The 27,818-nt window shown below is 41.7% G+C and overlaps 3 protein-coding genes across 3 annotated transcripts in view; all 3 read right to left on the reverse strand.

Moving 5' to 3' along the window:
* LOC102729180 (acyl-coenzyme A amino acid N-acyltransferase 2-like) overlaps positions 1-3,098 on the reverse strand; it is a 15,709-nt gene extending 12,611 nt beyond the window's left edge. Inside the window, exon 1 of the mRNA XM_006727625.3 lies at positions 2,904-3,098. The gene's annotated coding sequence lies outside the window, so the exon portion shown is untranslated. The remainder of the gene's footprint in view (positions 1-2,903) is intronic.
* A 5,274-nt stretch (positions 3,099-8,372) lies between these two features.
* BAAT (bile acid-CoA:amino acid N-acyltransferase) lies at positions 8,373-14,803 on the reverse strand. The gene is given in 4 exon segments (XM_006727626.2): positions 8,373-8,716; positions 8,719-9,055; positions 11,537-11,739; positions 14,338-14,803. Coding segments are annotated over 4 exon segments (1,263 nt in total). The 3' UTR covers positions 8,373-8,459.
* Positions 14,804-20,761: 5,958 nt separating this feature from the next.
* MRPL50 (mitochondrial ribosomal protein L50) lies at positions 20,762-27,666 on the reverse strand. Its single transcript, XM_006727627.3, has 2 exons — positions 27,514-27,666; positions 20,762-24,805 (listed from the first exon to the last, which is right to left on the reverse strand). Exons 1-2 carry the CDS (start codon positions 27,603-27,605, stop codon positions 24,418-24,420), a joined length of 480 nt encoding a protein of 159 aa, XP_006727690.2. The 5' UTR covers positions 27,606-27,666; the 3' UTR covers positions 20,762-24,417.
* Positions 27,667-27,818: the final 152 nt, after the last annotated feature.

Here is a 27,818-nt window from a genome sequence, read left to right on the forward strand (position 1 = left end):
TACAGTTTTCCAGAGTGGCTGCACCAGCTTGCATTCCCACCGACAGTGTAGGAGGGTTCCCCTTTCTCCGCATCCCCGCCAACATCTGTCATTTCCTGACTTGTTAATTTTAGCCATTCTGACTGGTGTGAGGTGGTATCTCATTGAGGTTTTGATTTGGATTTCCCTGATGCCGAGCGATATTGAGCACTTTTTCATGTGTCTGTTGGCCATTTGGATGTCTTCTTATCCTAGAGCCATTTATGCTGTGTTTTTGCTCTCCTGTGAATCTAAATTTCTTGAGGGCAGAATCCTGTCTGATTTGTCTTTGTCACATTCACTGCACATGGAGCCCTTCACTTCCTGGTATTCAACTGATTATTCAGAATGCTTATTGATTGGGGCGCCTGGGTGGTTTAGTCGTTAAGCATCTGCCTTCGGCTCCGGTCATGATCCCAGGGTCCTGGGATCGAGCCCCGCATCAGGCTCCCCGCTCGGCGGGAATCCTGCTTCTCCCTCTCCCACTCCCCCTGTTTGTGTTCCCTCTCTCGCTCTTTCTCTCTCTGTCAAAAAATAAATAAAATCTTAAAAAAAAAATGCTTATTGATTGTGCTCCACTTCATTCCCATAAACTCTCATCCATTTACCTAATTCTTCTTCCCTGTTTACAGGCTTTTTCACTTCCCAGTCTAATCTCTGCAATATTGTCAGACAGATCTCAACACAAAAATAATCGAATCTCTCTCCTGCTTTAAACTTCCAATGGCTGAAGGGTGATGGGGGAAGTCTAAATCCTCTGGCCTAGCATTAAGACCCTTTGCAGGGGAATGGTTCCACCACAGCACCCTGGAGGGTTTCCCTGTGTCTACAGGCAAAACTTGCACCACCAGGACCTAAATCTGGATGGGATGCCTTGCAATCGCAAGAACGTGGCAAGACAGGCAATCTTTCAGAGGGCCTTCACAAGATTGTTTTCTCACCTGTCTCTCTTATCCTTTTTTTTCTTTTTAAAGATTTTATTTATTTATTTGAGAGAGAGAATGAGAGAGAGAGAGAGAGAGCACATGAGAGGGGGGAAGGTCAGAGGGAGAAGCAGACTCCCTGCTGAGCAGGGACCGCCCCCCCCCCGCCCCCCCACACAGCCTGCCCGCTGCAGGACTCGATCCTAGGACTCCAGGATCATGACCTGAGCCGAAGGCAGTCGCTTAACCAACTGAGCCACCCAGGTGCCCCTCTTATCCTTTTTTTTTTTTAAATTGGAATAGAATGGACATATGATATTAGTTTCAGGTGTACAACATTGGACAACTGTACATTACCAAATGATCAGCGTGAAAGGTTTAGTTACCATGTGTCATCATACAAAGTTATTACAATGTTATTGGCTGTATATTCCCTATGCTGTACCTGATGACTTATTTATTTTATACGTGGAAGTTTGTAGCTCTTAATTGTCTCTCCCTATCTTACGGGAGGCTGCTATGAGACAGCTTTTCCCCCCACCTCCCTGGTTCCAGAGAGGCATAGAGGACTTCGGGGCACGGCTGCAGGCTCTGGGACAGTTTTGCTGCAGTCTGGAGTTGGATCCTCAGCAACGGGGTACCTGCAACTGTGTTGAGGTCACGGAGCCCCTTTTGTTTCAGTGCCATCATTCAGGACTCAGACAGCTGGTGCCTTTGGCTTCTCTTGCCTTCATTATCTATGTAAATAATAAACTGTCTGAATCTAACAGGGGCTACTATTTCTTTACCAGCTGAATCTGTCAGTCTTGGAGTTGGACTTCCCTTTGTGTTTGGTGCCCGTTATAACAATCTGATTCAATCAAAGCTTTTACAAGTCACCCCAACCTACTTACTAGTCCAACCATCTCATTATAACACTTAGCATATGATATTGTAAAAATCTGCTTCTTTCTCTCCCTCCCTTTTTGCTCTATCCAGTGTAGTGGCCTCCAGCCACATATAGCTAATTAAATTTCAATGTATTAAAAACAAACAAAATTTTAATTCCTCAGTCACAGTAACCACATTTTAATTGCTCAATAGCCACACGTAACTAGTGGCTACTACACTGGGCAATTCAGATAGAGACTATTTCCATCAGCCTAGAATACTCCACTGAACAGCACTGGTCCAGATTGTTAATTATTCCTCAAGGGCGAGAATTACACCTTGCTCAACATTCTATTCCTCAGTTTCTAGAATAGTGCCAGGCACATAAGCTGCTTCAAACAGGATGAGCCTCCCAGTGGTTGCAGAGAGAGCCCTCGGCAATGTGGAAGCAACCTCTTGGGCTGAAAGCTGAAAGCCATTTTGTGAAGCAGGTTCCAGACTCCCATGGGGAAGGGTATGGTTACACCCCTGGGAGAACTTGACCTATCTTGGAGAAAAGGCAGCCAGGAACTGGTAGGACACTAACACAATAGATGGCAGGAGACAAAGAAAGAAAGAGAGCAAAAGGTCACCCACAGGAGTTAAACCTACTAATCAGGAAACAAAAGTCCTTTCCCTTTAGGGGCTTTTCTTCCTTCATCACAGGTACTTCCTTCCCTACCACCCCCCTCAACCTTCCAAGCAGTAAGTCTCAGAGACAAATTTCCCAAGTCAAGAAAACAATCTCTCCATAAGTTCACACGAGTAAGAGGACCCTGACTTTGCAGCTGAGTGTGCGCTTTGCCCCCAAAACAGTCTCTAAAGGATCTCTTGTTAGGTGGATGCTTCTAAAACATAGATCCGCGTGGCCGAGCAATCGGCCACCCATGAGGGAGGCGTCGGTCCTCGCAGGTCCCCCAGTGAGCTGCGCTAGCCGCCCAGCTGAGAGGAACGCACACAGCTGAATGAAAGCCACCTTCCCGGGTGCCCTGCCGAATACTGCGCAGCCCTCAGCCAGGCCAGGCCGTGACAGCCCGACTCCCCCACACTCACCCTGAGTTCAGCTGCCGGGAGCAGTCTGGAGTAGGGCGGCTTGCTGAGCCAACTAGCTTCCCCAGCCTATTCTTCCAACTGAGCCAGCCAGGCACCCGCTAGCCTGCTCTCCCTCACCAAACTGTCAGCTGCTCCTTCCTCTTATGTCCCCAGGGACAGGACTATGGCCCTGCTGTCACGGGGTCAGGGCAGGGTCTCAGTGCAGCTGGGGCACCTCTCAGTCCAGGTGTTTCACAATGGATCTCGGGTTTCATCACATAGCTCTGGTTTCTAAGCACTTCCCTGACTCCTCTCCACTCCCAGTTCTGGTCTCCTTTCCTGCAAACCCTTCTCCATTGCCTCCTTGGAGTCGGTGCTCTCTTAGGCAACTGCCTTTTTTGATCGTGTTTAACAAGGAAAGTCCCAGATATCTAGCCTCCAAGCAGTGTGGGCTGAATACTCACCCGAGGGGCCTGTTAAGTCAAGGTTCCTGGGCCCCGCACCTGGAGATTCCAACTGGAGTAAGGCCCTGGGATCTGTATGTTTAGCAGGGGATTGCTAAGGCATAGCTGGGTCTGTCAACCACTCTTCCAAGGGACAACAGAAGCCCTCCCAATGCAAAAATGCTTCCCTGGGGCCAGAACCTCTGAAGTCTGCCCCACTGTTAATCTCCTCAGCCGATGTCCATTGTCAAAATGTACAAACGATCAAGTTTACAGATTGTAGACTGTGCCTCCAGGTGGTGCTTGAGGGAGGGCACTGTGTCTTTTCATTTTTGCACCTTTTGCAGCCAGTGAGGTGTAGCTGGGAGACCACCGGTCTCTGGAACCAGAGAGACCTAGACTGGAACCCGGACTCCTCAACTATCCGTGGGACTGACCTCAGGCAGATTGCTTAACTTTCCTTGTGCTTCTGACTTCTTAAATGGGAGTGATATGTAAATGTATTGAAGGTGAAATATAAGCCTTGAGGGAAGAGGGCTGATCTTGGAAGTCAAGGGAAGTCACAGGCAGGTTGGAGGTACTAAGGAAAGAGAATGGTGCCTCCGCACACAGCTCTCCCAGTGGATGAAAGGTACCTTGGCAGGATAGCAAGGCTCCCAGTTGAGGGACTAATTCCCAAGATCAGGTCCCAGGGTGGGATCAGTGTCATTTTCATGAAGATTTTTTTTTTTAAGTTTTTTTTTTTAAGATTTTATTTATTTATTTAATTGACAGAGAGAGAGACAGCGAGAGAGGGAACACAAGCAGGGGGAGTGGGAGAGGGAGAAGCAGGCTTCCCGCTGAGCAGGGAGCCCAATGAGGGGCTCGATCCCAGGACCCTGGGATCATGACCTGAGTTGAAGGCAGTCGCTTAACCGACTGAGCCCCCTAGGTGCCCCTTCATGAAGATTCTAAGAGCAGTGCAGGAAAGGGTGGGCAAGTCAGGAGGTTCCAGCACCCAGGTAATCAAGGGGGAGCAGGTCAGGCTGGCACAGAGCCAGGTCTTCTCCACTCTGCTGCCCAGAATGGAAAACACTGGGGAACCTAGCAGTCCATGGGCCCCTAAGGGCTACAGCAAACGAGGAGTAGGGACACTGGGCAGTGAAGTGATGACCGTGTAGGGAAGAGACCTTAGCAGTTATCACTAGCAGGTGTGAACCTTGCAGAAAGGACTGAGGTCCTCTAGAGTAGAAGGATATCTACCTGCAGTCTGCCCTCAGACCCACGTCTGCAACATCAACTCTTACCTGGGACCCCAAAGCCTGCTGACCTGCCCTGAAGATTTGAGCCCCTGCAATCACACAAGCCAATTCCTTAAAATCCATCAATCTCTCTCCCTCTCTCTATGCACACCTTCTTTAGGTATATTTACAGGGCCTGAGAATGTAACTGACATAAGACAGATTAAGAGGTGAAAAGCACACAAAAGTATTTAATATAAGTTTTATGTGGCACAGGAGCCCTCATAAGGAATGAGACCCAAAGAAAAGCAAATACTTGCTTTTATATTAGCTTGAACAAAGACAGAGACAATTGTGGAAAAGTAACTGAACTATGTGGGCAGTTTACTTTCCTTCTGGTATAAGGAGGATACCTTCCATCTGGGAGTTTTATCTCCTGCTTTCAGGAGGGAAAAAGGAAGGGTCAGAGGGCCCTTCTTGTATCTGCTGTTTTTTTTTTTAACTGCTGATTTTTTTTAAAGAGGTATATTTTGGGGTGACATATTCTGGTTTCCTTCAAAGGAGAGAGAAGAAGAGCGTGAAAATTAGTGACTATGGAATGAAGACTATTCTACTGGGGTAAAGTTACAGGTGTACTTTCATTGAGCTTCCACAAAGCTGCAACAATCAGTGGAAAACTGACTTCTTCTCAATGGTAGACCCAACAGTGTCCCTAGTCACCATTAGAACCTAAAAAATTTCTCCATAATCAGAGTAAATATAGAACTTGAAGTGTCTCTAGCCCTCCTAAGCTAAAAACAACCAAAACAATGTGTTAATGTATAGACCCAAATTTATTTCAAATTTCCAGAGAATAGAGTTTAACAGGCCATGGGGGAAAATCTCAACACAGAGTAACAGAGAAAATTCAGGTCTAAGTCCCTGGGTTCTGATTCCAGCCCTGCTATCAATTCATCGTGAAAATTTCTCTGCACCTCTATTACTCAGCTATGAGAAGGCTGACATAAATCAGTACTCCAAAAAATGCTTGTCATTAAGTAGCACCTTCATGAGTTTAGCTATATCTGTGTACTCTGACCTATTTATTTTTTAAGATTTTATTTACTTATTTGACAGAGAGAGACAGTGAGAGAGGGAACACAAGCGGGGGGAGTGGGAGAGGGAGAGGCAGGCTTCCCGCTGAGCAGGGAGCCCGATGTGGGGCTCGATCCCAGGACCCTGGGATCATGACCTGAGCCGAAGGCAGACATTTAATGACTGAGCCACCCAGGCGCCCCTGACCTATTTCTTATAAGGCAAGGATGATCTTTATTAATGCCTCCCTGACAGCAGTGATGTTCTCGGTAATTGCTTTATTCTTCCTTGGAAGCTTTATTACATTAAGTATAGGTCCTGGGGCTTGTCCTTCGGAAAAAGGCAACCCTGCCTAGAGAGAAGGTCTGAACCTTGACCAAGGTGGGAATGGATTATGAGAAATTGAAATCCGCAGAAGCTTTTTTCCTGCTTCCTGTTTGGAGTTTTGAAAAGCACAGTGTTAACAGGACATTGTGTTTAGGCAGAAGGAGATAGCACATGCAAGTCTCCCTTTGCACGGCTGGTGTGTGAAAGAGTTCAGCAAGCTCCCAGATTCTCAAGGTGATGGGCATGGAAGGCAGCTGAGAGCTGAAGGTCAGCAAGTCTGCCCTGGGATTGTTGTGGCCGTGTGTGAGCTGACCCTTTAGCAGAGGAGATGGGGTATATGCATCTACCAGGGACCTGATAGAAGACACAACTCACACTTAGAGAATTTGCAAGGACAATAAAAGCCAGGTGGGCCAAAAGCAGAGGGTGAGAGTGGTTTTGCCAGCTGGCCTGGACCACGCTGAGAGGACACACTATTAGCTAACCAGGTGCAGATACTTTATCGGTGCACACAAGAGGTCAATGCCTGGGGTGCCTGGGTGGCTCAGTCATTAAGCGTCTGCCTTCGGCTCAGGTCATGATCCCAGGGTCCTGGGATCGAGCCCCACATCAGGCTCCCCGCTCAGCGGGAGGCCTACTTCTCCCTCTCCCACTCCCCCTGCTTGTGTTCCCTCTCTCACTATGTCTCTCTCTGTCAAATAAATAAATAAATAAAATCTTTAAAAAAAAAAAAAGAGGTCAATGCCTGGAGATCAGACCAGTTATATTTAGAGAAGCTGGTCAAGAATGGTTATTTGATCTGCATTCCTGCCAACCTTTGTAGTAGTGGTATGGAAAAGAATATATGAAAAAAAAAATTCAAAACCTTCTTGGTTCTGAAAATCCACAAAATGTAAACCAAGGGATATATATCAGACCAAACACAAACATCATATCTCATAAACATAGGCATTCTTCCTAAAGTCCAAAACAGGAAACAAAAATAATTTTACCCATTAAACTCACTATGATAACTATTATATAGCATATGGCGTATATAACTAATGATATGGCATCTAACCTACACAGTTACTATGTAGCATACAGCATAGGTAGTATTAGCCATTGCAGTTACATGATTATTAGAGTCAAAGGAGTGACGTGGTCTGATTGACTGGGTCTGGAAAATGTGAAAACTTGTCTGAGTGAGAAAGGAGGGAGGCTAGTAGCCTCACTCATCCTGAATGGAATGATTTTACTCTAAACAGAGGGAGCATCAGAAAGCAGATGAAAGGAAAAGAGTTTAGGCAGATACCATGAAGTGTCTTCCTATTACTTCTACCACTCTCATTCCTCACTGGCTTCCCCACCACACCTACGAAATCATTCAAAACCCTTTTTTACTGGTTCACCTTCACTTATCTCCCACTCACCTTCCACTTCCATCCATTGCAATTCAGTAGCTCAGGAATATGTGGGCTGTGACGTGCCCCTTAGAGAAAATGCGTCATATCTGACCTTGGACAAGGTAATTTGGATTGTTTACACCCAGGGTCATCAAACTATGCCCTGTGAGCTAAATCCAGCCAACAACCTGTTTTTCTGTTGCCCATAAGCTGAGAATGGCTTTTACATTGGTCAATGCTTAGAAAAAAATTAGAAGAAAATTACTATTCTGTGACATGTAAAAATTATATGAAATGCAAATATCAGTGTCCATAAATAAAGTTTAATTGGAACAAAGCCACGATCGTTCATTATGGCCTATCTATACTGCTTTTGTGCTGGAATGGCAGAACTCAACAACAGTGACAGAGACTTCATGGCCCACAAAGCTGAAAATATTTGCTACGTAGAACTTTACAGAAACAGTCTGCCAGCCCAAAGGCACACAAACCACGCCAGCAGGGCTCCTTCCCAAAGTGCAATTCTGTGAATCTCAGATTGTTTTTCTCAAAATGCTGTATGTTTCAACACAAACATTACTTTATTTTCTTTTATTAGCATTTGTTGAATTATCGATTGTAGGCTGACTCAGTCATGTTACCTCCGTATCCACTTCCATATTGCCTTAAAGTAAATAAAGTAATAAAGTAATAAATTCGTTTACCCAGCTCTAGTTCTTCAATGACAATGAAGTAACCATGAACCATGAGCATATTTTCAAATATGAGAAATCTAAACATATTTCATTTGAGTTTTAAGAAATCAACAAATATCAGCACCTGATTCTACTCATGTCTGTTTTATAAACCAGGAGATTCTGTCATTCATTTTGGTCGTTTTTTTTTTCCACCAAACAATTGCTATAATAATAAACCAGAATATTTTAGGGCAGGTAGAGCCCTAAACTTAATTTTTAAAAATATAAAACTCTCCATGTATGATATCGATTAAATGGAAACCATTTTCCCTTTCCAGAGTCCAGCTTTCTCTTAGTAAACCTCCCACAGTAAGAAATCAAAGATGTTGTTCATGAAAATCAAGTGAAGGTCTGGTATTGCTTCTCTGTTTCTCAGGAATATCTTTTCTTCTCAGAGTTGACTGGTCACAACTGGAACAAGGTGCTTCCTGAGAAACTTCTGTATCTCCTTCCAAGAATGCTCCTGGGCAGCGACGTGTGGGGTCACCTCTCCACCCCAGTGCATGAATAGGTGGAGATTGGAGATCTTTGAGGCACAGCATAGTGGGGAATAGGGAGGCTCTAACAGGTGGCCCGCCCCAGGGTAAGATAGCAGGGTCCAGCTGTTCTTCCCATATCTTCTCAACTGTTCTGTGGCTTGCTTAGCATAGCTTTGCTGTTGATATTCTTATCATCTTCTCCCACAATGAAAAGGAAATGTCCCGGGGCCTTTTCAATCGGGAGAAGAGAAGTCTCACTAGCTTCACTTCTAGCTTCCTCAAAGCTGTGCTGGAACTCTGCTAACCCTAAGGCGTTGATGGATAGCAATTGTGGAGAGAAGGGCAAGGGCTGACTTATCTGACCACTATATACCTGTGGAATGCTAAATGCGAAGTTGGGCCCATTAATAAGCACGGTGGCTTTGACTTGTTTTAGGTGAGTAGCCATGGAGAGTCCAATCTCTGCGCCTTTGCTTATGGAAACTATCCCAATGCCTGGACCGAGGACCTGAAAATAATGGAAATGAGATGTTGACTCTGTCCACCATATAGCAAAACCCTACCATCTCAAACAACCAAAGAACTTGAATGACCAGTGGGAGCCAAGCAAGGACTAATCCCACCCACATGCCCAGTTCTAGAGTTCTGGAATACATAATGAATGTTCAAAGAAAATACTCCTTCAAGAACATGTCAGGCCTTCCAAATTAAATAATATGGATTCAGCCTGGTGTTAGGTGCTGAGTTTAAAATGCCCTAAAGAAATACCAATGTAGTAGGAAGAATAAGAAAGAGCCACGTAACTCTTGTGAATAATATGAGTCAGGGTACAGTTGATCAGTAAACTCTGTTGTACCAATTCTGGGGTCTCTAGAAGTTCAGAGGAAAGGGTACTCTATAGGAAAAGACTGAGAAAAAGAATGAGTTTAGTAGAACAGAGCATGGAAATGTGAGCAGAAACCTCTGCTGTGGTTTCCCTGGAAGGTTTCTCCTTTAGAGAAGGTTTCATAAAGGAGGCTTGGCTCTGCTTCCTCTTCCACCGTCAGTCATCAAGCAAGCATTTTTTTTTTAAGATTTTATTTATTTATTTGACAGAGAGAGAGAGAGAGCACAAGCAGGCAGAGAAGCAGGCAGAGGGAGAGGGAGAAGCAGACTCCCCTGCTGAGCAGAGAGCCTGATGTGGGGCTCAATCCCAGGACCCTGGGATCCCAGGACCCTGGCAGACACTTAACCAACTGAGCCACCCAGGCGCCCCAAGCAAGCACTTTTAGATCATCCACACTGTACTAACCACTGGGGGACACAGAGGAAGAAAAGGGGTAAATCATCTCTTATCATCAAGGAACTCACGGCCAGATGGAGAGACAGGAGGGAAAAAAACAGACAATTAGAGTAGCTTACAAATTCTGCAATATAAGAATGCACATAGGCCAGGCTGCCACTCCAGATTAGCAGGGAATAAAGGCAGGATCAGAGAAAGATTCTCAGAGGAAATAGGCTACGATTTGGATCTTTATACCAAGACAATGGGAGCAAACAAGAAGGAAAGGCATTGATTGTATGCTGTATAGTGTAGAATGATAGAGGCCATTCTCATTTTATGGGGCATGTATCCAGTCCTAGGGGACAAATTCTGATGGATCTGAACCTATTCCCCTTTGCTACATATTTTTTCAGCCTCTTTGTAAGGCCAATACATTCTACCTGAGGTCCTATCCTGTATATTAAGAGGGGTGACTGCAATCATCTCCTTTTGAATTAAAAAGACCTTTCAAGCTCTGAAGTTCTATGTCTTAATATAAAAGATATAGAGTCATAGTTTCGGCAATGAGAGGTGAGAACTCAGAATGGATTTGGCCAGGGAAGACAAAGTAAAAGGAAGTATAACATGGATGAACAACAAAAAAAAAAGTGACTCAGTTATGTGCAGGCTTTTGGCAGAACACTAACTCTTGTTATAATTTCTGCCACCAAATTTGGGATCAGGGAATTTAGAATGCTTAGAAGACACTTAAAATCAACAGATGGAGAAGTAAGACCTACAAGGAATTGAAATATGGGTGGTCTCTCCTCTCACAGAAGAGAGAGCATGAAGCAGGCTTAGTGCAAGTACTAAGAGCCTAGGAAAGAAAACTGGTTTCCAGGTCTCATTAGGCATTGACTAACTAAGTGACACTGGTAAGAACACTGATGGAAAAGTCATGCAACAAGTACAAGGGCAACCAGGCTAAGAAAGCGAACAGCAGAATCACGTAACCTCCTCATTTCTCATCTAAGCCAAGCAGAAAACTCAACACAGTAACATCACCTATGTGATAGTTCAAAGACAACTCCATCATATGCATCAAAAATAGCTGTTTAAGGGGCTCCTGGGTGGCTCAGTTAGGCATCTGCCTTCAGCTCGGGTCATGATCCCAGGGTTCTGGGATCGAGCCCCGCATCGGGCTCCCTGCTTGGCGGGAAGCCTGCTTCTCTCTCTCCTACTCCCCCTGCTTGTGCTCTCTCCCTCTGACAAAGAAGTAAAATCTTTAAAATAAATAAATAAAGCCATTGTGTTTTGATTCCATCATGGACACAGGCTAACTTCCTGTTTTGTCTTTCTGAGCAAAAGACATTGGGTGTGAAATAAATCATGTGAATAATATGGATATGTCATAGAATTTCAAGTTCATTGAGGAGAATCATACCTGGAAGTTAAGGGAAGCCACAGGGTGTTATGGTTATTTAAAAACAGGGACTAAAAGAAAAGGCAGGGCCGCCTGGGTGGCTTAGTCATTAAGCATCTGCCTTCGGCTCGGGTCATGATCCCAGGGTCCTGGGATCGAGCCCTGCGTCGGACTCCCTCCTCAGCGGGAAGCCTGCTTCTCCCTCTCCTGCTCCCCCGCTTGTGTTCCTGCTCTCGCTGTCTCTCTCTGTGTGTCAAATAAATAAAATCTTTAAAAAAAGATAAAAATAAATTTAAAAAAATAAAATAAAAGGCAAAAATTACCTTAGGATGTCTCAGGAGAAAGTTGACAGCTTCCTCAAAATATTCTAATTATGTTTTTTCTGGTTGGGAAGGCAGATCTTCATAGTTAAAGTAATCCAAGGCCAAGGCAACAAAGCCATGACTGGCCAGGAGACTGGCCCAGAATTCAATCAGTCCACCAATACGACCAAACAAGTCAATTACCCCTGGGAAACAGCCCTCTCCTGAGAAAGAACAAAACAACACAGAACTGGGTATGAAGGGAAAGGAAGGAAAAGAGAAGAAAAATATGACAACACGAAGAAATGCATCACAAATTCTGGAATTGAAGCATAAATTTTCAGTAGAATCGCCAAGTTTTCAGCCTTGTATCTGGGGCAGAATTAAAGCTGATTGGATACATTCATGGAACATAATATCAGGAAGGTTGATTGGGAACCATGTTCACCGAACACGTTTAATCTCTGTAGCCAAGGGGTCCTGCGGACTCACAGTAGTTCATTTCTATAGTATTGGTGTAAAGAAAGCCATTGAAATTACGCAAGGGCTTTTTAAACTATGAAAAGGTACACAATTAGGCTTTAGGAAATCAATGAAGGCCCTGAAATTGTATGCAAAGTATAGGTTTATATGTCCTTTTTTTTTTAGGAGAGAGAGCGTGCAACCTGGGCTGGGGCTGGCACGGGGATGGCCGGAGGGAAAGGGAGAGAATCTTAAGCAGGCTCCACGTGCAGCATGGAGCATGACACGGGGCTCAATCTTACGACCCTGAGATCATGAACTGAGCCAAAACCAAGAGTAGGACACTTAACCAACTGAGCCACTCAAGTGCCCCTATGTGTGCATTTTACTAATGAAAGCTTCTACAGATTTAACTAGGTTCTCAAAGTATATATAACTCAAAAAAAAAAAAAAAAAAGCCTTCAAAAGTATATGACTTCAAAAAAAGCTATTGAAATAAATATTTTAGCTAAAATCCCAACTTAACTCTGCTCTGTTCCATTCATCTGACTATACAGTGACGAAATCTTGCAGCCAAGCAGATGTAAATGATGAGTTCTTCCATGCAATAACAATGTTTATTACTGCAGCTTAACACATGGTAAAAAGTAGGGATGGTCAGAGTATCATTCTATACTCACGCTCTGTGTAGGCAGCTAGTTTCTTAAATAAAGTAGAAAAAAATTTATGATGCACTTACTGGGGGCACCCTATTCTCCGGTAGGTGATTTTAACTAAGGAAGACTGGTCCCATCCATGGGGGCACCTGGCTGGCTCAGTCAGTAGAGCATGCGACTCTTGATCTTGGGGTTGTGAGTTGAAGCCCTATGTTGGTTACTTAAGGAGATAAGTAAGAGGTTACTTAAAAATAAAAAAATAAATAAAAATAAAAAAGAAAGAAGAGTGATTTGATTTAAAGGAGTATTGGGAATTTTCAAAACAAAACATTGCTATGTTTTCTCACCTTGAGAGAAGGAGAAATAAAATGGTACTAAATATATCTTGGTTTAAAAGACCACTTCAATAAATGAATAAAGATGCTTTTCATCTCCTGATTGACAGGAAGAGGGAGGACTTAAGAGTAGTGAGCCTTTTATCATGGAAGAATGTTGTAGTTGAGAACTATTTTGAGAACTGACTCAGCCTCTTTTGGCCCCACACAGCTCAAAGCTCTTTTGTATCCCCCTCAGAACAAGCAGGACACACAGCATGTGCAGTGTCCAAGAAGATTCACAGATAGCACCCTCTAAGGCAGCACATGATCCCAAGGTGGGAGGCCTGCACCGATAGTTTTCTAACGAGGTGGACAGACGTTTGTGCTACTTAGCTCCTGATACTACACACAATGATGTTGTCTGTATGCTAGGGGTATAAAAACATTGAGATTTATCCAAACGACTGCATGGGTCATGACGATTTTGGAAAGGGAAGCTTTTATTCCTTCTACATCATCTATAACTCTTGCTGTCAGGAACCACCTCTAACACTTCAGGCTGCCTTTACCCATCTCACTTCTACACAGTGATTATGTTTCTGAAAGCAGAGAGAGGTGCAGTATGTCCTGATGATATGATGGCTGTGTCCTGGATCAAAGCTCATGCCTGAAGAAGGGGATCTCGGACATACCTGAGACCCGGACCTGTCGAGGGCTACTTCTGGGAAATTAACTTTGCTTCATTCAGTCCCACAATAAATCCTGAGAAATGTACCAGTAGATGTTTTGAACCACTTATTGATATGTGGAGATCACTGTGGGAAACTGACTTTTCTGGTAGGTTTTATAGCCATTAGGGAGCAGGTTGTATGATCTGTGGATTTATGGAATATTCTATAAATATGCAATATTTATGGAACTAGAGGATATAGAGTCTCTTTGTATCCTCTATATTTTTTGCAGTATTTCAGTCCATTGTATCATCAGCTTATTGCATGCGATGACCTATATCTAAGTTGAAACTCAGGCAAGACAGAACTCCCAAAAGAAGCTGGGACACAGTTCCATGATATCAGGATGTGGGTCTTCAGTTAGGCTTCAATACAAATGGATTTCATATAAATCCAAAGCTATGAAACCCCATAATGCAGGGACTCCATAAACTACATGTTAGTCATATCCTTAGACAAGCTCCAGAATTGTTGAGATCAAACTTGAGTTGGAATGGGCATCACCATATTCTTGTTCTGACCCAGAATTAGCCCTGATTCTAAGGCTGGAAAGGACTACACTATGTACTATCCATATCCAAGTTAAACCTGTAGAAGGATTAGGCACTCAAAAGAGGAAACACAGGGATGAAAGTAACCAAGTTAATTCTACTCACCAGGAGGGAGAAAGAGGGCTCCCCGAAGGTGGCCTTCTCGAACTTGGATCCATTTGACACCAAGTGCTATGTACCACCTCTCCAAAGTCAGGCTGACTTTTGGAGCAGTGGTAGCGATGTCGGTTAATAGTAAATTTGAATCATAAAGTTTTATTTGGACCAGGAAGGGGCTATTCATCACATCTCTTTTCAACAATTTCGTTAAAAATTTTTCAGGTTTCAGCGACCAGAAGAGACCCATAGGGTGGACTCCTATGTAGTCACCTCCCAGTGAGGGGGCATGCTCCAGGTCTACCTCACCAACTTCATTGGCCTTATAGTAGGCTTGAGAATGAAACCGGTTCCCCTTTTCATCTTTCAGTGATGCCTGAAGAATCATTATCTGAAAGGGAGACAGACCTGTAGCTCGGATATGCACTGGCTCATCAATAAGTGCACTTGCAGGGGTAGCTGTCAGATGAATCATTGTTACAATGTGGCACCTTAGAGGATCCTCAGTAATGTTTGCAGTAAAACCTGGATATAAAAAAATATATATATAGGAAAATAAAATAAGGCAGTGATGATCAGGTTAATGAAAGGTAAACTGGACCAGAAACCAGGCTGCTTGGGATTCAGCTCTAACTCTCCAGTTATTTAGCAAATATCCTGATATAATCTTCAAGTGCAAGATACCTGAGAGCTTTTGGCAAATTTGTAGAAGACATAAAACAAGTAGATATGTTTTGTAGTAATTATGAAGCAGGGTGGAGGAAGCAGCAGCTAAATATGCATGAATGGTATCAACACATCCAAGGAAGGTATCACAATTGGCCGTCCAGAGCCCTTGAAAAATTAGATGCAGTGGAGGATACGAGTGAGATGTGCAGCTGAAAATGGGATTTGTTGGGGTGCCGGGGTGGCTCAGTCGGTTAAAGTGTCCGATTCTTGATTTTGGCTCAGGTCATGATCTTAGGGTCCTGGGATCGAGCCCCACATTGGGCTCCCTGCTCAGCACGGAGTCTGCTTGTCCCTCTCCCTCTGCTCCTCACCCCGCTTGCGGTCACTTTCACACTCTCGCAAATAAATAAATAAATAAATAAATAAATAAATAAATAAAATCTAAAAAAAAGAAAACGGGATTTGTTAAACATCTACATATATGGAACTGGGGACTCCGTTACTAATCCCTTCCCCAAGTCCTACAAACAGAATGCCTGGCATCTAAGAATTCACCTCTAACAGAGCATAAAAAACTGACAAGTCTTCTCAAAAGAATGAGGGCAAAAGCTTTGGGGAGAACAAGGAGGCTGACATATGTATTACTCCCTAAAGAAAAAATACTCACAGCTTCATAGTTAGGCTTACCCAGTCCTAAGCAAAACCAGATGCTGGCAAGCCCTTCAGGTATACAAAAATTTGCTAAGCTTTTCACAATCTCCCTCTTGAAGATTAAGGAATGCCTTTCTCCTTTGGGTTAGTGTGAAGAAAGCCACAAAAATGACCATTGTTCCCATTCTAATAACCTTACCTTATCTGAATAAATACAAAATAAAATTTTTTTGTTTTCTTAAACTCACTAGATTGCCAGGAATCTAAATGAATTAAACTCCAGTGAGTGATAGGTTCCTCCTAGGAGAGAGGAAACTTTCTCTTCTACAAAGATAAAACAGCAAAAAAAGAATCCCCCATAAAGAAAAATAAGGAGAAATCAACAGAAAATTTAATGCAATTTTAATGGATGTGTGCGGGCTGGTTTGATAGATTAGAATTCTGAGAAACTCCAGCCAGAGTCCTTCTCCAAGTGCCAACTCTTAAGGATTTGGCCATGTGCTCTAGGACAATACATCAAAAAATGAGAGCAGAGACAGGAGCTGAGAGAAATCTGTCTGAGGCATTGCAGGTCTTTGTATAAAGCAAAGCAGCTAACTTCCAAAGGATGGGGAGAACAGTCAAATAGAGAGATTTCCCCAGGCTCAGAAAGCCAGGAGTGGGACTTCAGAGCAAAGAAATTTCCTTAGTGACCCTCTTTCAAGAAGAATTATAAATCAGAGAGAAATATCCTACAGTGAGAAAAGCTAGCAACATGGCCATAAAAAACCAAAAATACCTCCAGAAGTTCAGCAATGCTTAGACCCAGTTTCTTCTGATGAGAAGGGCCTAATCCCATACCCAAAAATATTTGAAGGCAGGGGTGCACTGAATCAGACAAAGCTGCAACAAAGCTCAGACCCAGCTCAACCACAGGTCAGATTGGTTTAGCCCTTAATTCTAACTTTCTGACAGATTAGGGCTTTGCTCTTTTCTTGAGGTAAATATTACTTATTCTAGTCATTTCTTTTATATGAAATATCTGGAGTATGATTTTAAAAATTACAAGACACAACAGAATGAAGAAAATTGACCCCTAATCATGATGAGAGCAAACAGTCCATAGGAAGATGCATAAACATAGCCAAGATGGTGGAATGATCAGACAAGAATTTGGTTGTTGTGGGTTTTTTTGTTTTTGTTTTTGTTTTTTTTAGAAGACAGAGAGAGCATCCCTTCCCCTGCTTATGCTCTCTCTCTCAAATAAATAAATCTTTAAAAAAATCTTTAATATGCATACACACATATATGTGTATTTAAATGCAATTAAAAGATTTTAAAATAAAAATAATGTCTTGGGGGGTTTAGAAATATAATGACAAAAAGGTGGGTATGGAGTAAATAGAATTATACTGTTGTAAGATTATCATCTTACTATTTTTCAAGCAACACAAGCTTATTTGCAGGCAGACCGTAACAACTTAAAGGTACTATTAGGAGCTCAGCTGAGCCCAGGGAGACCGAGAAAGCCGAGCAGCTTGGGTGTCAGAGTACTGATGAAAGCAGCAAGCCAAAAACAAGAGTCAAGCCTTTAATCACTTACTGTGAGGGAGAAAGTGCCTGGTCAGGACAAGGATTGAGGGTCTGAAGTCAGCAGGTCAGCCAGATGGGGGGGCGGGTTCACTGTTGAGGGAGCCCCAAAACAAGCGTCCAGCAGTTCCGAGGTCAGGGCAGAGCGAGGGGAAAGGCTAGAAGTAGAAAATAACTGGCTGCTGAGTCAGTGAAAGTGTCTTCAAGCATCCCCTCAGCACACATACCTGGAGAAGACTTCGGACCTTGAGCAAAGGCCTGATAGAGCTATAATGAGGGCTCCTGGGCAGGGAGGGCAAATATGAGAATATGATGGGCCTGTGTGACTAATGACTAGGGAGACCAGCAACTACGGAGTGGCCTGAGTCTTTGCTTCCAACTTTTTCCAGAGATTGCCATGTACTGGCTGTACCCCAAGTCTGGTGCTGGAAGGGCCGCATTCCACCATGATGCTTGCCAACTAAAGCCTTTGTAATTGCCTCTAGTCAGTTCTGGAAAATCACACGTAAGTTTTTAACCAAGAGCTAGACTTCTCAGGTACCTATTATATTCTCTAGAATAACACACACACACACACACACATACACAAATATTTAAGTAACCCCAAAAGAAACAGATGTTCCAGTTACTATGGCTATGTAATAGACCACTCAAAAACTTAAAAGTGTTCAACAGCTATTTATTATGCTCATATGTTCTGTGGGTTGGACATCAGGACAGGGCTCAGTGAGATCAGCCTCAGTTGCAAAGAAAATAACTTTTTGGAGACTACTAAACCAGCTCTCACAACTGTGTAAGATCAAATCCTTAATAGTTATAGATCAGGGGGGTGAAGGAGGCTAACGGAAAGACAATCATCAATTGATAAATTTAAGCAAGTTCAGATCTGAAACTGCTATTCGCTATACCATGTGCAAATCCTTGTGCATTTTTAGAGAGAGGAGACTGCCTGGTAAGAATGGGGATGAGGAATGAACGTGACAGCTTAATTATTCCAGAATAAGAAGCGAAATAGCATGGTAGTTGAAGGACAGGTCAAGAGTTCGCTTCGTGTCCTACCTTGCATTCCTCGAGAAGCCTGCCTTGAGATAAGAACTGGTAAGCAAGTAGTGTACTTTGAGGGGTTTCCAGGAAACATGAGTGCAGATGAGTCACGGAAGTGTCCAATAAATGGTTGGTTGAGGGCTGAGTGGTGGGGGGAGGAAGGAGCCTTAATTTCCCACCACTTCTAGCCTGCCATGCTGAGAGGTAAAGTGGACTCTGGAGGCCCAAAAAAACTATCAGGCACAGGAATCCAAGGTCTGATATTGTGAGTCAGGCCTGCGCACTAATGCCACTAGGGGAAGTATATACAGGCAAGGTATTGACGGTATCTGCTAACACTGTACTCTGTTTTTAATTTGTGTGTGTTCAGAGGGAGAGAGAGAGAGAGATGGGATAGACACAGGCATGAATACATGCTGATGAGAATGAGCCTACAGAGAGACAAGTACTGAAAATGAGAATTTGATGGTGAATAAGACATTTTTCCCTGAAAAGCTTAAAAACAAGTGATTTTATAGCCCCAAAGTACCCTATTTCCCTTGTAAAAATATTCAAGAAATTGAGTATACGTAAGGCACACAGAAATACATGGCAGATGAGGCGCCTGGGTGGCTTAGTCGTTAAGCGTCTGCCTTCGGCTCAGGTCATGATCCCGGGGTCCAGGGATCGAGTCCCACATCAGGCTCCCTGCTTAGTGGGAAGCCTACTTCCCTCTCTCCCACTCCCCCTGCTTATGTTCCTGCGCTCACTCTCTCTCTCTCTGTCAAATAAATAAATAAAATCTTAAAAAAAACAAAAACAAAAACACATGGCAGAGTCAGGAATGGAATTTATTATCTCCAAGTCTTAGTCAAATTCATTAGTAGTTCAATAAGACTTTATCAAGGGTCTGCACTGTGATAATCACAGGGAGATTAGACACAGTCCCTACACTAAGTAAGCCTAAAGGTGTAGTCTTCCTTCCATACATTATCCATTAAGTTTCTACTTAAATATCACATGGATCAAGGAGTGTTCCCAAACAGAAAAAAAGTAAATGAAAAGTCATTAGCTTTAGTTCAACTTTTACTTCTTTTCAAACATCATCACTTTTTCCTTCATATTCCTGGTTTATTACATTTCACTACCAGAAAGCATTTCTGAATTGCATAAATACATATGACCTTTAAGAAATATTTTCACATAATGTAATTCTAATAAGCCATTCATCTGCCATTAAAAGAAAAATCATCCTTCAAACAATATAAAAATAGGACCACAATTCAAAATCCCAGACTAAGAGAGTTTCTTCTGTAATATTCTAGGAAACAGTTTTTAGAAAGAGAAATATTAATGGAGATGGGGGAAGATAGAATAAAGAAAAGTCAACAAATAGTTTGAGTCATTCTCCCTCGGAAATATAAATTCTGGCTTGATATCTTCATAATCACAAGTCCCTATTGATATCTTTTCTAAACAAACTCCAACAGAGCACTTATCTGAGCACTCTTTCAACTCCATAGCTGAGGTTATAAATGAACAAAAGGACTATTTGTCCGCATGAACTGCTAAATTCCAAACACTGAAATTAAGAATCTATTTTTACTTCTCATTCAAGACCTGAGACTTTAACCCTTCTACAACCAGCCCAAAAGAGATAGCCCTGATTACAAGCTAAAAAGTACCGGGATTTTTCCTCTTGAACCTTCCTTTCCCCTCAGTAAAGAATGGCACTATCTAGAGTCGTCTTATCGGTCAAAACCTCATATAGGTCTTTGCAGTCTAACCAAACTAATGAAGCACTCTCTCCCTCTCTAAAAAAATAAATAAAAATTAAAATTAAAAATGCAAAATTTAAATCATGGGGTATACTTATACCTGTAAGATTGGCAAAAATTGTAAATTCTGAAAAGAAGAAGAGTTGGTTAAGAAGTGGATCACCAAGACTCAAACCCTGCTAGAGGAATGAATGTAAATGGGTGCAATCACTTTAGAAATTTGGCATATCTATTAAATGTGAAAATATGAATGACCTTTGATCCAGCGATTTCATTTCTAGAGATATACCCAACAGAAATGTGTGCACAGATGCATCAGGAATTGTAGACAAATATTCACAGCAGCATTTTCCAAGATATTAAAAACTAGAAACAACCAAATGTCCATTAACAATAAAATAAATGAATAGATTTTGGTATATTTATACAGTAGAATACTACAAAGCCCAGCATTAAAAATAAACGAATCAAAGCAATAAAAATAAAAGAATCGTAACTACATTCAATAACCCTGGGTGAATTTCACAAACCTAATATTGAGTGTTAGATGCGAGTCATAAATTTATAAATGAATCATAAATTTATATATGCCAAAAATACTACAGAACATACTTGTAAATTTTTAAACAAAAGCAAGGAAGAGATTACCAAAAGTCAGGATTGTAGTGAAAAATTATCAATGTACTTCACATTGATAGATTGCAAGTAAATGGATGAAAAATAATATAGCATACAACACTAAGCATAAGGAACCCAACGTGGCTTTATTAATGTCAGATGAATTACATTTCAATATCAAGAGTATTAACAGAAATAAAAAAATAATGACAAGTTCATAAAAATCATAAATCCTAATAATGGATTTCAAAATATATGGAGCAAAATTTGACAGAATTAAAGAGAGAAATAAATAATTCCATAGTCATGGTTAAGATTTTAACATTCCTGTCTCAGCAACTGATAGAATAACTTGCCGAAAACAGTAAAGGCATAAATTTAAACAACACTATCAATGACCTTCACCTAATTGCTATTTATAGAACATTAAACCCAACAACTTCAAGCACACATGGTATATTCAACAAGATAAGCCATAAACTGCGACATAAAGTTAATCTTAATAATGCAAAAATGCTGAAATCAGAGTATGTTCTCTGACCATAATGGAATTAAATTAGAACTGAATAAAATATGTAGAATATCTTATTCCTTATTTATTCCCAAATATTTAAAATCAAACACACTTCTAATAATCCATGGATCAAGGAAGAAATCACATCAGAAATTAGAAAATATTTTAAACTGAGTGATAATGGAATATTGTTAAAATGGTTCTATTTACTATTAGTTATTGTTAATTTCTTACTGTGCCTAAACTATCATAGGTCTGAATGTATAGGAAAAAATATAGCATATATAGGGTTCAATACTATCCAGGGTTTCAGGCATCCACTGGGGACCTTGAAATGTATCCCCCCCCATGGTTAAGGGACTACTGTACCTAACATCCAGTTATGGAGTATGTTATTAATCAAATTTGTTACTCTTAAGACTATCTTAAAGATTTTATTTATTTGACAGAGAGAGACACACAGCGAGAGAGGGAACACAAACAGGGCGAGTGGGAGAGGGAGAGGCAGGCTACCCACTGAGCAGGGAGCCCGATGCGGAGCTCCATCCCAGGACTCTGGGATCACGACCTGAGCTGGCAGACGCTTAACAACTGAGCCACCCAGGTGCCCCAAGACTACCTTAAAATAAGTAGAAACACTCACAGAGTGAAGGGAACAGGACAATATGACAGTAAATTTTAAAATACAGGAAAAAAGTTTCTTTTCATTTGGAAATACGCCAGTCTGTTTAGTGATTATCTGAGTAGTAAGACAAAAATGGTATTTGTTGTCTTTCCCAAATTTTTAAAAATGTGCTTTTATAATCAGAAAAATGATGTTAAAATAAAAAAAGTCTATTTATGTGGCTTAAAATACATACTGTCTGTGCAAATCTATTTCTATTAACCCTGAATATTTTATTTTTATTTAAAGATTTTATTTATTTATTTGACAGAGAGAGACACAGCGAGAGAGGGAACACAAGCAGGGGGAGTGGGAGAGGGAGAAGCAGGCTTCCCGCTGAGCGGGGAGCCCAATGAGGGGCTCGATCCCAGGACCCTGAGATCATGACCTGAGCCGAAGGCAGACACTTAACGACTGAGCCACCCAGGCGCCCCAACCCTGAATATTTTATTACCAGGTTTTATGTAAGTATATTTACTGAGTTCAAAGGCCCAGCTAACAATAATTGAGAACTCTTTTATACAGCAATCACTTAATTTTTTTAAATGTAAACCATTTATAATTACACCATGCTTGGTTACCTCAGTAAACAAGTTAGCAAACCCAATGTAACCTTTTCAGGAAAACTAAAGCTCATTATTCTGATAGATTTATTGTATTGGACTGTCAAACAGTGACACCTTCTAGTTATTGATGGATGTGCAGTTTATCTTGTCCACTAGCTCAACTTTCCAGGACCGCTGCTTCAGGGATGGTACTTTCCCACTTTAATACTAGGGTCTAAGGCCATGTTACTCAAAACATGAACAGCATTGCCTAGGAGCTTTTTAGACATACAGAAGTTCAGGACCCACTCTTGACCTATGTAATCAGAATCTGCATTTTAAAAAGGTCTCCAAGTAATTCATATGCGCATTAAATTTTGAGAAACACTGCTCCAGGTTACAAAGAAGTAATTTCTTCTGCCTTTACACCCATATGAAGCCTGGTTTTGCAGTTCTCCAGGTGAAACCAAGTGTTTTTCCACATTCCCTTTAGCATCTATTACTTCCATCGTGCCCTTTGCACATTTTTCTGTGTTTCCAGATCAGAAGTAAAAGTTGTGTGGGAAATGAGATAATCAAATCCTGTAAGTTAAATTCAACTATTTCCATACTGAAACCTTCTCACATAGAAGGAATGTATCAGCCCTGATATTTAAGCTCCAGGACTTCAGAAACTTAAGATCTTTAATGTACAGATTATTAAAAATCTGATTGTCTGCTGATGACATTTATAGGGTACAACTACAATGTAACCGATTTTATTAACATGCCAGAATTTATACACCCACCTGATTTTTGCCCTCCTCAAAGTAGTCACCCTGGAAAAGAGAATACATGCAATTTCCTTTGTATAAAAACTATCACTTTTCTTCCAGAACTATTAAATAGTCAGGATAATATACACGAAATTCCTTCTCCGTCTTACTACTCTCTAGCCATATCTAAAGTCTAAACAAAAATAATTCCTAATTTAATCACTTCTTCATTTAACATCTGTAGTTCAGAACTATCTGGTAACTAGCTATTTGAGTAATTCCCACAAATTGAGTATCTACACCAAAGTCTACAAATACCACCATAGTGGACATCCATAGGTATTCAAAACCACTTTTAAAGTTACAGAAAAGGGGGCGCCTGAGTTACTCAGTTAAGTGGCCAACTCCTGATTTCAGCTCAGGTCATGAGATTGAGCCCTGCATCATGGCGCCACGCTGAGTGTGAAGCCTGCTTAAGATTTTCTCTCCCTCTTCCTCTGCACCCCGCTCCCTGCCCCACTCGAGTGCATGCTCCCTCTCTCTCTCTCAAAAAAAAGTGACAGAAAAGATAAAAGGTTGAAATAATCATCTCCTTTAGAGAGAGTATTCACTTAGACATAGAATCTGGCATATCTCTTATTTAAAGAAAGTCACAGCACTTCACAGTTGGCATATACTCTAATTTTTTTCATTTATAATACTTAAATTAAGGAAATGACAGGGCAAAGAAGCAAATTTCACCTTTAAAAACATCAAAAACACACAACACTCTTCAAAAAATGTACTTTAATTCCAAAAGAGATTAATCTAGAATGAACACTATCATTTTCTACTATTTCTACTTGTGTAGAAAAGCAGTGAAAGAAACAACTTGCTATAATAAACAACATAGATTTTTACATTTCTTTTATCCAAGTTTCCTATTTGTATTTGTACTATACATAATACCACCTTAGATTTAAGAGCCCTAACAGGATTAAAACATGTTTTCGCATCTATTATTTTATGCCTATGAAGAATAAAGGTCACGTCTGAACATATAATAGCCTCATATCTAAAGAACAAGTTTAATTACTGTGTCCTCCAGAGAAGGAAATTTTCATACATGATTAATGATCTGATTCCATTAAAAAAACAACAAAATTTTAACAAATGTGAAAAAAGAAAATCCTGCTGTTAATTCTTCCACAGAAAAAGTGGGTTTAGAGAACAGTTCTGATCATTTTACATGGTAAAGTATCAAATCTAATAACCAACCCCTTGCTCAGGACAAATGATTTCAACATTTCCTCTTCTGAACTGCTCAGTAACCCCAAGTGATTTTTAAATTGGGAGGCAGATTACTGGCAATAAGTTCATCAAATTTAGATCTATCATAGATAGGCACATTATAGAAATCAAGAACATCTCTGACCCTACACATCTGGTGAAGCCTGGAGTTGGGCACTGCATGGCCCAAGTCATCAGCTAAACGTGCCAACAAACCAAATTTCAGATGACCATCTTCCAGGGACACATCCTGCCAATTGCTAGGAACAGATGAGCCAAAAATTTCTTTGACACAAGATTCCACACGACTCTGGAGATCTTCAGGTGGTATGTATGTTCGGCTTCGTAAGGGTGGACACACCAAAACAGGCTCTTTCTTCACCTCTTCTACTGTCTCAGCCACCACTGGCTTTTTCTCTTTTCTGGAATGATCAAAAACAAATATGTGAATCTTTGGTTAACTGCACTAATGCAGCTGACAAGCTGACGAACACCAGACCCAACCTTACCTATCTATCTAAATCAATAAATAGTATGCACACTTATTACTTTTCCAGGCACTGTGGAGAGAATAAGATAGGTATCTGCCTTTGGAAGCTTATAACTGAATTGGGCTGGTACACACAGAAAAGAAAATTACAGATTTTACATGCTCTAAGAATTCCAAGAACAGGAAGAGGTAAATCATTTGCCTGGAATTCCCAGTTTCTAAACCCAATCCTACCTCTCTAACCTCATCTTCTACTAATCTCCTATGGATAGTCCTTCCTTTCTATGCTGCTCTATGCCCTACCCAAACTAAACTACTACATTCTGTTTCCCTCTTTCCTGGTGTCATGTGTTACCTCAAGTTATACCCTATTGGAAATGCCTAGCTTTCATCTTTACCTATAGAATATTTTCTTTTTAAAGATTTTATTTATTTGACAGAGAAACAGCGAGAGAGGGAACACAAGAAGTGGGAGTGGGTGGGAGAGAGAGAAGCAGGCTCCCCGCAGAGCAGGGAGCCCGATGCGGGGCTCAGTCCCAGGATCCCAGGATCATGACCTGAGCCGAAGGCAGATGCTTAACGACTGAGCCACCCAGGCGCCCCTTAACCTATAGAATCTTACTTTAAATCCTAGAACAGAACTTTTCTCTTCCAAGAAGCTTTACTTGATTTCCCCAAATATAACTGTAAATTCCTCTGATCTACTATAGCACTTTATATTGCTTTAACAGCATATCACATCCTACCTGAGTTTTAATTTTTTTACATTCTACTTCTCTTACCAGATCAGGGTTTCTGAGCCCAAACACTGTCATTTTGGACCAGATAATTCTTTGTTGTAGGGGACTATGATGTTCATTGTAAGATGCCCAGCAGCATCCCTGGCCTCTATCCAGGGTAGGGTAAATGCCATAGCATTCCTGTCCTCAAGTCATAACCAAATGTCATTGCCAAATGTCCAGATGGGCAAAATTATCCCTGGTTAAGAACCACTGTACCAAATTATAAACTCCTGTTTTATTTATTATAAAGACCTGTTTTATTGATTTGGGGTCCTTTGAAAACTGCTTGAATAACTACTACTGAGTACATGGGCCAATGTTAGGAAATCTACCTGGTAACACTACTTCAGGGCTTACTGAAATATCAGTTCATGACCTGACTCTTGTTTTCCATGGAGTTGGTATCGGACTGGGATTGGTCATCCTTACAGAAATTGGAGGCAAGGGAATAAAAAAAGAAAGAAAAGAAAAGATGTCTGGCCATGAATATGGTTTGTAGCACTATTTCCCTTTGCCTACTCAAAGACTCTTCCAGCAATTTAGCCCTCATTCTGCATCAATTCTTTATCAATTTCTCTCTACCTACTACAGTATTCCCAGTGCACACAATATGCTGCTGTAAAAATCTCCCATCTTCAAAGAAAAACAAAAATACCCCCTAGACTCCATGTTCCTATCCAGTTTCCCAAAGAGTTGTCTACATTTATAATGTCTACTTCATCACCTCCCATTTTCTCCTCAAACTACTCCAGTCACATTTCATCAGAATGAAATGTATCCATTCCTTCCATCTCAGTAATCTCGTACACTGCTCTAGTTTTCTACATAATTTACCACTTGCTGAAATTATATCCTACGTTTTTTTGCCTCCATCAGAACATATGCTCTATGAAGACAAATATTTGGTCTGACTTATTAACAACTGTATCCCTAACACCTAAACAGCTGACATTTAGCAGACACTCTATAAATTTGTGATGAATGAGTGAATGAAACAAACCTGAAGAAGATCTGAGATAATACTACTAACCAAAAAAGAGGGGAAGCTAATAAATCCATGAACAGATGACAAAAATCCTTCCGGATGGAAAGAGTTTTTGCTTGAAACCTGAGGGCATAAATTGCTCCCTGAGGTTCCCACAAGTTTTGATGTCCTAACACTGAGTCAAACAGATTTACCTTCAAAATGTTCCACATGGTGCTGTGGGAAAAGCAGGAGATGGGGAGGCGTCAAAGACCTGGGTTCTGGTTCCAGCTCTGCCATTAACCTGCTTTTGGCAAAATACTTCCTCTCCACGGAGCTTCAGTTTCCCCGTATGTCAGAGCTCTGAAAAGGGACTTTGTTTCGCTACTGTAAACTACTTAGGGAAATGCTGGCCCAGTCCTGGCGTTTAATAACTATCTGTTGAGTGAATCAATGAATGAACACATGAACAAAATGAGGCCACACTTCGTTTCTGAATCTTCCGTGTGAAGAAATATACCGCGCAAATGAACTTAGTTTACCGAGCGCTTTCACGTTCATGTTCTATGTTGCTCGTTCCAAACGAGTCATTTGTTTCCAGACACCGCACTTGAGGCCTGGAACACGTGGTCAGTACTGTTTGCTTAATAAATTAATGAGTGAAATGGGAGGGAAAGAGAGCGGTATCTCCGTGATGAGAAAATTGAGGCCTAAACTGGGCCCCACCACTCCAGGAGACCCGCGCTTACACTTCTGAACTCCGAACCATAATCCAAGCGCAGGACCCGGGTCCCGTCTTAATAGCATGACGCTTTTGAATTCGTCCTTTCATCTTCCTCAGTTTCTCTCCTTACTTTCCCTGAACGAGACCCACCATCCAACCTTCCGCTTTACCTGAATCGAGACCAAAATCCTCTGCGTGGTGCCCCTAAGACGATCCACGTGAGACCTCTTCTGGTAACGCCACACACTGACAGTGCCGCCATCTCGGAGGAGAGCTGCGTGATAGAGCTCTGCCCTCAGCTGGCAGTGACGCGCCAAGACCAGCCAGTCAGGTATAAGCTTAGTGGTAGGTGTTCCCTTTTTCCTGTTAAGCGTCCCCAGCTTCTCCCTCCCCCTTTGCATGCCGGGAAATGTAGTCCGATGGCCATTGCCGGCGGAGGCTGGACCGAGGCGTTCTCTCAGAGCATGACGGGAGT

This window comes from Leptonychotes weddellii, chromosome 14 (assembly GCF_054177405.1).
Source record: "Leptonychotes weddellii isolate Sample4059 chromosome 14, ASM5417740v2, whole genome shotgun sequence".
Taxonomy (NCBI): Eukaryota; Metazoa; Chordata; class Mammalia; order Carnivora; family Phocidae; genus Leptonychotes; species Leptonychotes weddellii.

Bases quoted from the DNA above. Each gene is read 5' to 3' on its own strand.
- MRPL50 (XM_006727627.3), bottom strand. From the start codon at position 27,605: ATGGCGGCACTGTCAGTGTGTGGCGTTACCAGAAGAGGTCTCACGTGG. The intron at 24,806-27,513 runs GTAAAGCGGAAG...TGATCATTCCAG, and splicing joins GGATTTTGGTCTCGATTCAG to AAAAGAGAAAAAGCCAGTGG.